This window comes from Mobula hypostoma, chromosome 9 (assembly GCF_963921235.1).
Source record: "Mobula hypostoma chromosome 9, sMobHyp1.1, whole genome shotgun sequence".
Taxonomy (NCBI): domain Eukaryota; kingdom Metazoa; phylum Chordata; class Chondrichthyes; order Myliobatiformes; family Myliobatidae; genus Mobula; species Mobula hypostoma.
In genome coordinates this window covers 41163481-41178807 of record NC_086105.1, presented here as the reverse complement: position 1 = coordinate 41178807, position 15327 = coordinate 41163481, and the positions used below count along the sequence as shown (strand labels likewise).

The 15327-nt window shown below is 39.5% G+C and overlaps 1 protein-coding gene across 2 annotated transcripts in view; it reads left to right on the top strand.

The window, feature by feature from the left end:
* LOC134351670 (V-type proton ATPase subunit S1-like) overlaps nucleotides 1-12019 on the top strand; it is a 68543-nt gene extending 56524 nt beyond the window's left edge. For both annotated transcript variants that reach the window (XM_063058149.1, XM_063058148.1), the window contains 3 exons: nucleotides 4539-4601; nucleotides 5469-5706; nucleotides 11466-12019. In XM_063058149.1, coding sequence (XP_062914219.1) covers nucleotides 4539-4601; nucleotides 5469-5706; nucleotides 11466-11675 — 511 coding nt within the window. In that variant the 3' untranslated portion in view covers nucleotides 11676-12019. The remainder of the gene's footprint in view (nucleotides 1-4538; nucleotides 4602-5468; nucleotides 5707-11465) is intronic.
* The last annotated feature ends 3308 nt before the right edge of the window (nucleotides 12020-15327 follow it).

The window sequence follows — 15327 nt, the reverse complement described above, 5'->3', positions numbered from 1 at the left end:
GAACCTATGCACGCCATCTTAAAAGCCGAAATGGCATACCTTTTCTAAGGTATGGTGCTTTCTATTGCATGACCAAAGTAATCTTTATTGGCAAGTTTAGGCTCTAACACAGGCCCTTCAGTTCAATAATCCTGAATGGGATGGGCCTATAATTGTTAGTGTTTATTGAAAGTAATATTAAAGAAGCATTGAAGATTATGAGATGATGTTTCCTGTAAATAATCTAGGTGATTGAAAGGAATTTATCTTGCTCAGTCTCCCATCATCAAAATCCTGGGGGTCGCTATGACCAGATACTGAAATGGTCAAAGTAGTGAAAATCCCATGGATAACAGAGCAAATTAGAGATTAGGTATCCTGTGGCAAGTTACTCATCTCCAAACACCTTAAGGTGTTTCTACTGTCTACACAAGTCTGATGAAATGCTTTCTGCTTGTCTGAATGAGTTCAGCACAACTCTCTCGAAGCTTTGTACCATGCAGCTCATTTGATTGGTATCTGATTGGAGACCCAAAACAGTAATTGCTTCCACCACTGCTGCAGTGTGGCAGTATTGTGTACCAGCTTCAAAATTCATTGCAGACTCACCCAAGCTACTCCAACATTACCATTAAAATCTGAAATTATACTGCTGAAGAGGATGAGCACAGCGGGCATATATGAAAACTACCATTTGAAAGTCTTCATTTGGAAATATCTCATTGGTCCTTGATAGTCATATGGTCTAAATCCTCAAATTCTTTTTCTAACAGCATAATCGGAATTCTTCCATAATAACTGTGATGGTTCAAGAAGGCAGCTCAACACCACCTCCTCAAATTAAAGCGGCTAGGTGTGAGGAGGTTAGTTCACAACAGAGGGATGGGAACCAGTGCAGAGAGACAGAGGGGTGTAAAGTGAGCGTAGAAGCAAAAAGTACAAAGGGGAAAAGTAAAAGTGGCAGGCCGACAAATCCAGGGCAAGCATTAAAAAGGGCTAAGAGAGTTGTAAAAGAGTGCCTGAAGGCTTTATGTGTCAATGCAAGGAGCATTCGTAATAAGGTGGATGAATTGAAAGTGCAGATTGTTATTAATGATTATGATATAGTTGGGATCACAGAGACATGGCTCCAGGGTGACCAGGGATGGGAGCTCAACGTTCAGGGATATTCAATATTCAGGAGGGATAGACACGAAGGAAGGGGAGGTGGGGTGGCGTTGCTGGTTAAAAAAGAGATTAACGCAATAGAAAGGAAGGACATAAGCCGGGAAGATGTGGAATCGATATGGGTAGAGCTGCGTAACACTAAGGGGCAGAAGACGCTGGTGGGAGTTGTGTACAGGCCACCTAACAGTAGTAGTGAGGTCGGAGATGGTATTAAACAGGAAATTAGAAATGTGTGCAATAAAGGAACAGCAGTTATAATGGGTGACTTCAATCTACATGTAGACTGGGTGAACCAAATTGGTAAAGGTGCTGAGGAAGAGGATTTCTTGGAATGTATGCGGGATGGTTTTTTGAACCAACATGTCGAGGAACCGACTAGAGAGCAGGCTATTCTGGACTGGGTTTTGAGCAATGAGGAAGGGTTAATTAGCGATCTTGTCGTGAGAGGCCCCTTGGGTAAGAGTGACCATAATATGGTGGAATTCTTCATTAACATGGAGAGTGACGTAGTTAATTCAGAAACAAAGGTTCTGAACTTAAAGAGGGGTAACTTTGAAGGTATGAGACATGAATTAGCTAAGATAGACTGGCAAATGACACTTCAAGGATTGACGGTGGATATGCAATGGCAGGCATTTAAAGGTTGCATGGATGAACTACAACAATTGTTCATCCCAGTTTGGCAAAAGAATAAATCAAGGAAGGTAGTGCACCCGTGGCTGACAAGAGAAATTAGGGATAGCATCAATTCCAAAGAAGTAGCATACAAATTAGCCAGAGAAAGTGGCTCACCTGAGGACTGGGAGAAATTCAGAGTTCAGCAGAGGAGGACAAAGGGCTTAATTAGGAAGGGGAAAAAAGATTATGAGAGAAAACTGGCAGAGAACATAAAAACGGACTGTAAAAGCTTTTATAGATATGTAAAAAGGAAAAGACTGATAAAGACAAATGTAGGTCCCCTGCAAACAGAAACAGGTGAATTGATTATGGGGAGCAAGGACATGGCAGACCAATTGAATAATTACTTTGGTTCTGTCTTCACTAAGGAGGACATAAATAATCTTCCAGAAATAGTAAGGGACAGAGGGTCCAGTGAGATGGAGGAACTGAGCGAAATACATGTTAGTAGGGAAGTGGTGTTAGGTAAATTGAAGGGATTGAAGGCAGATAAATCCCCAGGGCCAGATGGTCTGCATCCCAGAGTGCTTAAGGAAGTGGCCCAAGAAATAGTGGATGCATTAGTGATAATTTTTCAAAACTCGTTAGATTCTGGACTAGTTCCTGAGGATTGGAGGGTGGCTAATGTAACCCCACTTTTTAAAAAAGGAGGGAGAGAGAAACCGGGGAATTATAGGCCGGTTAGCCTAACGTCGGTGGTGGGGAAACTGCTGGAGTCAGTTATCAAGGATGTGATAACAGCACATTTGGAAAGCGGTGAAATGATCGGACAAAGTCAGCATGGATTTGTGAAAGGAAAATCATGTCTGACGAATCTCATAGAATTTTTTGAGGATGTAACTAGTAGAGTGGATAGGGGAGAACCAGTGGATGTGGTATATTTGGATTTTCAAAAGGCTTTTGACAAGGTCCCACATAGGAGATTAGTGTGCAAACTTAAAGCACACGGTATTGGGGGTAAGGTATTGGTGTGGGTGGAGAATTGGTTAGCAGACAGGAAGCAAAGAGTGGGAATAAACGGGACCTTTTCAGAATGGCAGGCGGTGACTAGTGGGGTACCGCAAGGCTCAGTGCTGGGACCCCAGTTGTTTACAATATATATTAATGACTTGGATGAGGGAATTAAATGCAGCATCTCCAAGTTTGCGGATGACACGAAGCTGGGTGGCAGTGTTAGCAGTGAGGAGGATGCTAAGAGGATGCAGGGTGACTTGGATAGGTTGGGTGAGTGGGCAAACTCATGGCAGATGCAATTTAATGTGGATAAATGTGAAGTTATCCACTTTGGTGGCAAAAATAGGAAAACAGATTATTATCTGAATGGTGGCCGATTAGGAAAAGGGGAGGTGCAACGAGACCTGGGTGTCATTATACACCAGTCATTGAAAGTGGGCATGCAGGTACAGCAGGCGGTGAAAAAGGCGAACGGTATGCTGGCATTTATAGCGAGAGGATTCGAGTACAGGAGCAGGGAGGTACTACTGCAGTTGTACAAGGCCTTGGTGAGACCACACCTGGAGTATTGTGTGCAGTTTTGGTCCCCTAATCTGAGGAAAGACATCTTTGCCATAGAGGGAGTACAAAGAAGGTTCACCAGATTGATTCCTGGGATGGCAGGTCTTTCATATGAAGAAAGACTGGATGAACTGGGCTTGTACTCGTTGGAATTTAGAAGATTGAGGGGGGATCTGATTGAAACGTATAAGATCCTAAAGGGATTGGACAGGCTAGATGCAGGAAGATTGTTCCCGATGTTGGGGAGGTCTAGAACGAGGGGTCACAGTTTGAGGATAGAGGGGAAGCCTTTTAGGACCGAGGTTAGGAAAAACTACTTCACACAGAGAGTGGTGAATCTGTGGAATTCTCTGCCACAGCAAACTGTTGAGGCCAGTTCATTAGCTATGTTTAAAAGGAAGTTAGATATGGCCCTTGTGGCTACAGGGGTCAGGGGGTATGGAGGGAAGGCTGGGTTCTGAGTTGGATGATCAGCCATGATCATAATAAATGGCGGTGCAGGCTCGAAGGGCCAAATGGCCTACTCCTGCACCTATTTTCTATGTTTCTATGTTTCTATGTTTCCTCAAAGGCAATGTAATCCCTGTTAATGGCATCCAGTACCTGTAAAAGAATAATTAAAAAGAATAAATGTTCACCCATTTAAAATAGAGTTGAGAAGAAATTTTATTTCTTAGGGTCCAGAATCTTATAAATTCTTCAATTGTGTGTTGAATTAATTCAAGGCCAAGATAGACAGATCTGTGGTCTCCAGGGTTTTGGGAAGCAGTCAGGAGGCCAAAGGTCAGGATCAGATAAGCAGTAATCTAACTGAATGGCAGAGTCGATTCAGCTGCTGCTGCTTGTGTTCTCAGGTATTCTGATAGTCCAATGTATGCAGTTTTTTTTTAACAAGTGGATAGTTTATCCACTTATTAAGTCAAAGGGCAGATGCTGGATTTCTTTTCCCAAAAGAACATCAGTCAACTAGAATGTTTATTTTAACAAAATCCGCTCTTAATTCTAGTTCTATTTAATGAAGTGTGTTCAAATTCTCGAATTATCATGTGATATTTGGGTGTGTTTCTTCAGGCCAGTATAGAGTGATTATTTGAACAATAATGTAACTATTTTACTATTCTGCCCAATATGTTAAATTCTGTTCTACACTTGTTTTAATAAATATGCTTTATTCACATCTTTTATATTCTTTTCATTAGGTTATCACTCAAGTATTCACTCCAACAAAGTTTAAAAATTAATATTAAGACACTAGAAATCAGGTAAGTCATTGTTTATTTAGAGATGCATATGGTACCAGTCCCTTCCTGACGAACAGGCCCACACAACCCAATTACACAGGTGTGACCGATTAATCTCCTAACCCATACATCTTTGGAATGTAGGAGGAAATTGGTGTACTTGGAGAAAACCCACGTGGACATGAGGTGAACATACAAACTCTTTACAGGCAGCGGTGGAATTGAACCCTGAAAAAAAAAATGAGGAGTCAGAGTAAGAAGGTGGGGGGAGGGGAAGAAAAAGGTGATAGGTGAAACAGGAGAGGAAGAGGGGTGAAATAAAAAGCTGGAAAGCCTTCTCCAGCCCTATATCTCTTTCACCAATCAACTTCCCAGCCCTTTGTTTCACCCCTATCACCTTGTGTTTCTTCTTCCCCCACCCCCCCCCAACCTTCTTACTCTGACTCCTCACCTTTTTCTCTCCAATTCCGATGAAAGGTCTTGACCCAAAATGTTGACTGTACTCTTTTCCATAGATGCTGTCTGGTCTGCTGAGTTCCTCCAGCATTTTGTGTGTGTGGCCAAAATGTCATAGATGTTCTTTTAGTTCAATAAACTGGACTGCTCTTCAATAAAGCTGGAAGAGACTTAGTAAGCTGCGTGGCCCCCTTGTGTTGCATACAATCACATTAAACCTGTGCTCTCTGACCACCACCTTTCACCCTAAAGAGTTGGTTTACCTTTGTTTATTAAATATTCCAAGAGATTATCATCCATCAATTCTGAGTCTGAATTAATCGTCACTTATTTTTGTTGTGAAGTTAATCAACATGACTTGCTTTGAGCTTATAATAATTTACCAAGAAACCTTTTGCAAACACGATTTACTGATTTTGCTTTCCTTCAAAGGCTTCTCATGAGGAACACTTTCTACACTGGATCTGCCCGGCACTGGTTCACCTTAGATTTTATTGAAATTGTGCAAGATGAAGTAGATGTTGGAAGGTTTAATGTGTCCAGCATCTCAGCACCACAGGAGTACTCCTTCCACTGTCAGTTGGTAGGAACTAGTGCGCTTAATGGTGTAGAATTTATTCCAGCTAACAAGAATGCCCAAGCCTGGACTATCACTATTTCTGAGTTTCAGGTAAATTGGTAAAATTAAACAAAAATTTGCATGACCTCGATTATTGTTAGAAAGTATTATTGTTAATTTGGTGATATATACTAGAAATGGAATAGTTGTAAAATCTACATCCATTTTCAGAAGAAAATAAGATCTTTATGATCTACAATCATAACAATTAAATTCTTATCCCTGTTATACCAATGGCTACAGATTTGACATTTCTGCTTGTCAAACTTGCTATTTTAAAGCATAGTGATGGAATTTTAGTTTGTTAATGTCCACTTTTTGACTCTTTTTCCTTGGTTTAATTAGTCTTTATTTCCTGTTAAGTGTCATTGAAGAAAAAAAATATATTTTTAGCTAAGTTCCATTGTACACAAGTATATTTAGGAAGCAAAACCTATCCATCAGGCGAAGGCAATGGTACTTTTGTTTAAATGAATGGGCCTTCAGGATATCAAGAAGGACACAAAAAAGTGAGAATAGGAGTAAACTACCAGGCCCCTCAAGTCAATCAATCAGATTAAATTCCTCTTTGATGCCAATTCCTATAACCCTCAATTCATCCATTGTCCAAATATTTATCCATTTCACTGTTAAAAATATCTATTGATGTGGCCTCCACCACCTCAGAGGATGAGAATTCCAGAAACTTACTTCCCTCTGTAAGAAAAAAAATCTGTGCTCCTCTGTTTTTTGTATCTTTAGCAATGTCCCATTATTTAAGACTCTCCCAGTAGTGAAAACATTGCCCTTCAAGCCGCTTGTGATCTTATATGTTTAATTAAGGTCACCTCTCATTCTTTGAAACTCAAAGGAATACAGACTTAAGTTGACTGGCCTCTCTTGATAGGACAGCAACCAACTTCTGATATATAGACAGGAACTGCTCCTTTGTTTTACCAGTGACGGCTTGAATGCTAAATTCCAATTGCCCTAGAAAATTAGCACACCTACACGTTGGCATCACATGCATCACATCACAACTGCTGAGATCTCATCCCAGCAGTGTCCCCCTTATCCAAGCAATGAAGTTTTCCAAGATTTTGCTCCATTCTCCAGCACTGCTTTCTGCTATGCCTAGGAATAAACCCAGAGAAATCACAGGACTATCTGGAAGGAATGGCAATCATGATTCTTGACCCATCTGCTATGCTTAAACTTGGGATAAATTTCACAAAAATAGAAATGTTATTTTGTTCTGTTAATGTTCACAAATCAGTGCACGTGACAAGCAACAAAATGGCACCTAGTAGACAAATCCCATCAGTGGAAACTATGTTTAATTCACACTGTCATTTGTAACTGGAGGTAAAGATAAATCCTTTATACTGCATGCCCAGTATTGAGTGATCTATAACTACAAGTTCCCTTGAAAGATAATCTGAGCAGAAAGAAATAAGTATCATTAAAATAATTTTGTGATTGAAAAATTAATAGATAGATTGATACTTCATTGATCCCAAAGGCAATTACAGTGTCACAGTAGCATTACAAGTGCACAAATATACAAATATTAGAAGAGAAGTGAAAAAGAATAAAAAATAAGTTACCTCAAATAGTCTAACAGGAGGGGACCATCACTTCCCAGGCTATAGGTTGACTCATTATAGAGCCTAATGGCTGAGGGTAAGAATGACCTCATATAGCACTCTTTGGAGCAGCACATTTGTCTTAGTCTATTATTGAATGTGCTTCTCTGCTCAGCCAAGGTGGCATGCAGAGGGTGAGAAAGATTGTCCAGAATTGCCAGGATTTACCATAAAGCCCTTTATTCTACCAATGCCTCCAGAGAGTCTAGTCTGAATCCTATAACAGAGCCAGCCATTCTAGTCCATGTTGATGTCATTGCCCCAGCACACCACATAGAAGATTATACTGGTGACAACAGACTGGTAGAACAGGTGAAGGAGAGGCCTGCATACTCCAAAGGACCTCAGTCTCTTCAGGAAGTGGAGGCGACTCTGGCCCTTATTGTACACAGCCTCTGTGTTGGTTTTCCACTCAAGTCTGTCATCCAGATGAACACCCAGGTGCACAATTGTAGGTCCTCACCACATCCATATCCTCACCATCAATAGTAATAGGGACTAATGCAGGCTTCCTAAAGTCCATCACCATCAACTTTGTCTTACTGATGTTGAGCTGCTTTGTCTTACTGATGTTGATTCAGCTTGCACAGTTTGACAAAGTCCCCATCAGTGAGGGCTGAATGGTACTGAGGGCACTTGAGAAATCAAAAAACATGATCCTCACAGTTCTACCCTGCTTATCCAATTGGGAGTAGGCTCTGTTCAGCAGGTAGATGACAGCATTTTCAAACTGCAGGGGATTGAGTGCTGATCTGACCAGGGGTCTGAGGTGAGTCAGGACCAGCCTGTCTAGGGTCTTCATGATGTGTAAGGTCAGGGTCACTGCACAGTGGTCATTCAAGACTTTCAGTTGGCCCTTCTTGGGTACTGGGACCACGCATGGTGTTTTCCACAAATTTGGGACCCTTTGCAGCTAAGACTCAGAAACTTGTGATTATAAGAATCCAGCAAAGATTGGTGCTGGGACTCCTGCTGTTCAGTCTATATCAAGCTTCTGATTGAGGGAATCAGTGTAAACTATCCACATATGCTGATGATACAGCATCAGGTGGCATTGTGGACGGTAAGGAGTATGCAAAAAGGCCTATTGGGAATACAGAAAATAAGAGGTCTTCCACTTTCCAAAGTTAAAAGTAAATTGATTAACAAAGTGCAGTATTTATATATCAACACATACAACCCTGAGATTAATTTTCTTGCAAGCAATCACAGTAAATAGAAGAAATACCATAGAATCAATGAAAGACCACACCCAACAGAGGGGACAACATGTGCAAAAAAAAAGGGAAAAGAAATAATAATAATAATGATAATAATAATAATAATAATAAATAAGCAATACATTTTGAGAACATGAGATGAAGAGTCCTTGAAAGTGAGTCCAGTTCAGCAATGAGGCGAGTGAAGCTGAGTTTAGAGAGTATAACTTCACTCTGATGGTTGAGGGGTAATAACTGTTCCAGAACCCGGTGGTGCAGGTCCTGAGGCTCCTGTATCTTCATCCTGATGGCAGCGAGAAGGGATCATGTCCCGGATGGTGTGGGTCATTGAAGATGTATGCTGCTTTCCTGTAATAATGCTCTGTGTAGATGTACAAAATGGTGGTTAGGGCTTTAACTGTGATGGACTGGGCAGTATCCACTACTTTTTTGTAGGCTTTTTCATACAAGGGTATAAGAGACCATGATGCAACCAGCCAAAACATTCTCCATCACACATCTGTAGAGGTTTGTCAGAGTTTTAGATGGCATGCTGAATCTTCGCAAACTTCTAAGAAAGTAGAGGTGCTGCTGTGCTTTCTTCATAATGACAATAATGTGTTGGACCCAGGGCAGATCCTTTTAAATGATGACACTGAGGAATTTAAATTTGTTGACCCTCTCCACCTCTGATCCCTCAATGAGGACTGGCTTATCAACCTCCGGTTTCCTCCTCCTAAAGTCAATAATCATCTCCTTGGTCTTGTTGACACTGAGTGAGAAGTTGCTGTGGCACCACTCAGCCAGGTTTTCAACTCCCTCCTATATGCTGATTCATTACCACTCTAGATTCGGCCAGTGGGCAGTAGTGCAGTCAGCAAACGTAAATATGATTGGAGCTGTGCTTAGCTTCTCAGTCATAAGTACAATGCAAGTTAAGCAGGGGGCTAAACACACAGCCTTGTGGTGCACCTGTACTGAGGGAGATTGTGGAGGAGGTGTTGTTGCCAATCCGAAATGACTGGGGTCTGCAAGTGAGGAAGTGAGGATCCAGTTGCACTAGCAGGTATTGCGGCCTAGTACTTGAAGCTTGTGATTAGTTCTGAGGTGATGATAGGACTGAATGCTGAGCTGTAGACAATGAAGAGCATCCTGATGCATGCATCATCACTGTACAGATATTCTAGGATTGAGTGGACAAGCCAATGAAATGGCATCTGCTCTTGACCTGTTGTGATGGTAGGCAAATTAGAGTGCAGCCAAGTCACTTTTCATGCCGGAATTGTTATCTTTTTTTTATCACTAACCTCTCAAAGCATTTCATCACAGTGGATGTAAGTGCTACTAGACGATAGTCAGAAGGCAGATTATCAGGTTCTTCTTAGGCCCCTGTATAATTGCAGCCTGTTTGAAGCAGTTGGGTACCTCAGACCGCTGAAGCGAGAGGTTAAAGATTTTAAAGAGCCATCCAAAATGATAGGGGAAGACAGGAGTGGGAGTGGGAGGGCCCTCCCCCTCCTGTCTTCTCCTATCATTTTGGATCTCCCCCTCCCCCTCCCACTTTCAATTCTCTTACTGGCTCTTCCTTCAGTTAGTCCTGACGAAGGGTCTCGGCCTGAAATGTCGACGGTACCTCTTCCTAGAGATGCTGCCTGGCCTTTTGTGCTCACCAGCAAACTTTGATGTGTGTTGTTTCATAAAAGATATAATAGGTTTTTTGATACCAAGTAAATCAAAGGATAAGAGATTGCTGGTAGAAAGTGACACAGTGGTTAAGATAGGCAGAGCAGACCAAGGAGATGAATGGTCTACTTCTGCTTCTATGTTTTACATTTTTCATGTTTTGATTTTATCTGAAATAAAAAAGCAGTTGAGATCAGGTTATTTTTCTACCAGTAACTAAACAGATTGGAGTTCAGCATTCAGTACCTTTGTTTCCTTATGAAACTGTGAAGAAGTTGTCCTACATGATGATATCATTCAGCTTCAATGAAAGATGAAATCATGTACCTCTTGATGTTTTACTGATGTTTTCACAATAATATGAACAGAAGCTGCCATTACACTTCCACTGTGGAGCAGGAATGGAAGAAAGATCACTCTTACACACGAGTAAACTGCATACCTTGCGGGCATCTGTCTGCAGTTAGCTTCTTCAGATTGAGAAAAGTTGAAGTACCTCTTCATAATTTAACTTGATTAATAACCCAGGATGTCTCAAAGCATTTCACAGGTACCTAATGAAAAGTAATTAGCATTGTAATGTTGGAAAATACATCAGTCAATTATTCAGAGTTGCTCCCACTAGTAGCATGATGTGAAAAGCTAGGTGTTTTGTTTCTTTGTGATCTTGTTTGGCAAATGAGTGTTGGAATAGTACCAAAAGAGTCTTTTACATCGTTTGGCATGGCAATAGAGCCACAGCAAATTGTACTCCCAATAATGAGATGTTGGCCTTAATTGTGTGCTTGTGTCTCTAGAATAAGATTTGAACCCACTATTATCTGGCACCCACTGAATCAAAGCTCATTTCAAAATATCAAAATTGAAAGAGGATCATTTCAACTAAGTCTATGATAGACCAGCTCACAACTGTTACTTTCCTTAATTAACATTGGTCAGCACAAGCAAAATGGTAATCACATTTGGCATTGGTATGTAAACATCTTAATTATGGCACAGACACCAATAGCAAAGGTAGCACAAATTGTTTCTGTCTAAAGTGAATGGCATATTAATGACATTGATTGGTCCCTGTTAACTGTCAATTGTTACTATGTCATTGGATCTGAGTGTGCAATATAAGATGAATGTCTCACCTAGAAACTAATTTTATGCTTTATCTCTTGAATTAAGATTCCAAACCCATTTATAAAAGACACAGGCAAGCATTGTTGTAATGCTCTGTTCAAACCAAAAGTGACTTCTTCATAAACTTAGTTTAGTCTTGATTAATTGTACTTTTTCTCTTTTCTTGCCTCAACAGATTCAGGGTTTCAATGTGAAGAACAACATATTTGCTTATGCAAGTGACTGCACTTCATTCTTTACTAATGCAATTTGGATGGCCCTGGTGACATCGCTGATTCTTTTGTGCATTCTGACCTATGGCATACACATGATCATGCACTTGACAACAAATGATCGCTTTGACGATCCCAAAGGCCAAGCTCTATCAGTTCCCCAGACTGATTAAGTCTACTTGAACTTAATTACCTATCTTTATGTTAACTAAACTGAATTTATACAAAAGGTTACAGGGGATGCAGTTAGCTATAACTTTGATGTATTTACAGATTATAGTTTGAATGTTAATCAATACTGGAGCTTTTAGCACCTTGTAGATAAAGTTGGCCGGAAAGGACAATGTGCAGATTGCTTAATCATGAATTTGACTGACTAAGTAATTTTGATACAGGAAGATGAGGGAAAGTGGGGGAGGGGGAAGATTGCAAGAACAAATGTGGACAAATTATTTCCTGTTGATGCTAATTTTAATGTTTAATAAAGGAGACTTTCTGAAATATTATTCTGCTTAATCCGTGAATAAGAGATGAGAAAGCACTTAAACACAAATGAGCCTGGGTAATTGTAACATGAATGGCACATTTTATGTAAGTGATTGACCTCAGCATTTTGCTGTTACAAGTTAAATTCGCTTAAATTTTCCATTTTGTCAAGGTAAACACAGAGAAGATACGTAAAATGGCTGAAGTCAAAGGAAAGATTCATTTGAAATAAAAATTGAATCTAAACATTGAAGCTCTGAATACAGATTAGCTAATTAAATAAATTCCAGTGGAGCCTTAAATCAGTCATCCACATACAATGTGTATGATTTAATCACAAGCATTCACAGATACACTGCTGAAATCATCTTTGCACATTTTCCTGTGGTGTTTGCATCCAATACACCAAAGGGAAAATCAGAATTGCATTTTCCAAAGGTCTTTAGCACTATTGGTCAGTAAACTCAAGGGCTTTCTGCATCTGCTGCATTCGTGCAAGACAGGTGACTACTTCACCAACTTCCAGTACGGAAAATGGATTTCCAGAAATTTGTAGATAATATTTCATAATTACTAGATAATAGTCAATCCAAGCATCTGGATCCTTACACAGTGTTCTTATTTTTGAAGCATTGCAAGAGTTTTTTTAAAGAGTATATATTTTCCTTAATGTTTCTGACACTCTATATTGCACCATTGAGAAAGTGAAACATATATAATGAGCTGACTGATTAATTTCATATACTGATTTAAATTTGAAATACCTAATTGAAGACAAAATTTAATCAAGCAGTTATTATTATTCCTTCAATGTAAACAGGGAGTACCATATAGAGTGTAGATGAAATGCTGCATCAAAAATAGAACTGGATTATTTTTATGACTTAGGAATCTTTGCACAAATTTTAAAATCACAATTAAAAATATTTGGAGCACTACAAGACCAAATTGTTTCTGTAATTACTCATAAAATAAAAATATAATTTTCAGTGCTGTCTCCATTCTTTGAAATATTAAATGCAACCTTGTATTAAGTCTGTGCAACTAATCTTTTACAGATTTATTTTGAGAGGGCCAACAACTCTCTAACATAATACATAATCACAGAGACTAGTTCCCCCAGAAAGCGCTGCAACAAACAGTACATATATGTTATTAAAAATGGATATCATGATTGGATGTACTGTATATTCTGCTGAGTCTGTGGATGTGTAGCACAGTGATTAAATTATTGGACCTTTGAATTATTGATTGTGCTTGCTGAAAATAGCAAGAACTGTCCCCAGATAACAGAACTATACTTCCAGGCTTACTAGTTCTATTAGCTGTCAAAACACTTTTAGTTTAAGAGAATGTCTCACATAAGCACTCAGGCAATCAAACTTTTAAAAATTTTAAGAGATTGCTTATCTCACATACTGGTTCAAATTTGTCTTTAGATTGTTTTTTTCATTGATGTCTATTATTATCCACAAACCACAAATGAACATTTTCAGTCATGTTGGCGTATAGGATAAAGAGTCATCTTGTGTTCCCTTTAAAAGTGTTCCTGTCCAACTGACTGCTATCTCACCAACCAGGCCAATGTCACCAACATGATAGCTCCTCCTTCAAATACAGGTTATATCAGTGTCAGTCTTTCACAGCTGGGTGTAATCATGTCAGTTCTTTTCACTAATTTCCAGTACTAGCAAGACCATCCTTTTTCAATAATGCAAAAACAAATACAAAGTCCAATAGTTTTGGCAATGAGGATTATATAAAAAGGCAAGAAAATCTCAAAGGAAAATGTAGGGTCTGTAGAAAATGTGTCTGGAAATGGAAAATATGGATGTGAGGTTAGTTAGGAAGATTCAATCGTTAGGTATTAATATTGAAGTAGTAAAATGGATTCAACAGTGGCTGGATGGGAGACACCAGAGAGTAGTGGTGGATAACTGTCTGTCAGATTGGAGGCCAGTTACTTGTGGTGTGCCTCAGGGACCTGTACTGGGTCCAAAGTTGTTTGTCATATACATTAATGATCTGGATGATGGGGTGGTAAATTGGATTAGTAAATATGCAGATGATACTAAGGTAGGTGGTGTTGTGGATAATGAAGTAGGTTTTCAAAGCTTGCAGAGAGATTTAGGCCAGTTAAAAGAGTGGGCTGAAAGATGGCAGATGGAGTTTAATGCTGATAAATGTGAGGTGCTACATTTTGGTAGGACTAATCAAAATAGGACATACATGGTAAATGGTAGGACATTGAAGAATGCAGTAGAACAGACGGATCTAGGAATAATGGTGCATACTTTCCTGAAGGTGGAATCTCATGTGGATAGAGTGGTGAAGAAAGCTTTTGGTATGCTGGCTTTTATAAGTCAGAACATTGAATATAGGAGTTGGGATGTAATGCTAAAATTGTACAAGGCATTGGTAAGGCCAAATTTGGAGTATGTGTACAGTTCTGGTCACCAAATTATAGGAAAGATGTCAACAAAATAGAGAGAGTACAGAGAAGATTTACTAGAATGTTACCTGGATTTCAGCACCTAAGTTACAGAGAAAGGTTGAACAAGTTGTGTCTTTATTCTTTGGAGCATAGAAGGTTGAGGGGGGGACTTAATAGAGGTATTTAAAATTATGAGGGGGATAGATAGAGTTGACGTGGATAAGATTTTTCCATTGAGAGTAGGGGAGATTCAAACAAGAGGACATGAGTTGAGAGTTAGGGGGCAAAAGTTTAGGGGTAACATGAGGGGGGAACTTCTTTACTCAGAGAGTGGTAGCTGTGTGGAATGAGCTTCCAGCAGAAGTGGTAGAGGCAGGTTCGATATTGTCATTTAAAGTCAACTTGGATAGCTATATGGACAGGAAAGGAATGGAGGGTTATGGGCTGATGGTTAGATTGATGCAGCAAAATGTAAGGTTGACTATGATTAGAATTGCAAATAAGTAATAAGGGGAACAAGTTCTTTATAAGTAGATAAATCACCTGACCCAGATAAAATACATTCTTGACTGTTAAAAGAAGTAAAGTAGGAAACAGTGGAGGCCCAGATCATCAGTTTCCAAATCTCTCTATATGTGGTGCCGGAAGACTAAAAAAATGTTAACACAGTAACATTGGTTAAAAAGAGAAAAATGAACAGATCAAGAAATTACAGCACAGTATATATAATGTAAGTTAATATTTGAAAAAAAAGTATTTGTGTGACAATGTAACTCATCGTTTTAGAAGCACACAGGTAAATGCTGGACAATCTGCAACTTTTTAATAAATGTGAATAAATGCGGTGACTAACTTAAAGTCAGTATTTTGTGGTAGCAACAAGGAACATAGATAAATTGATGCAA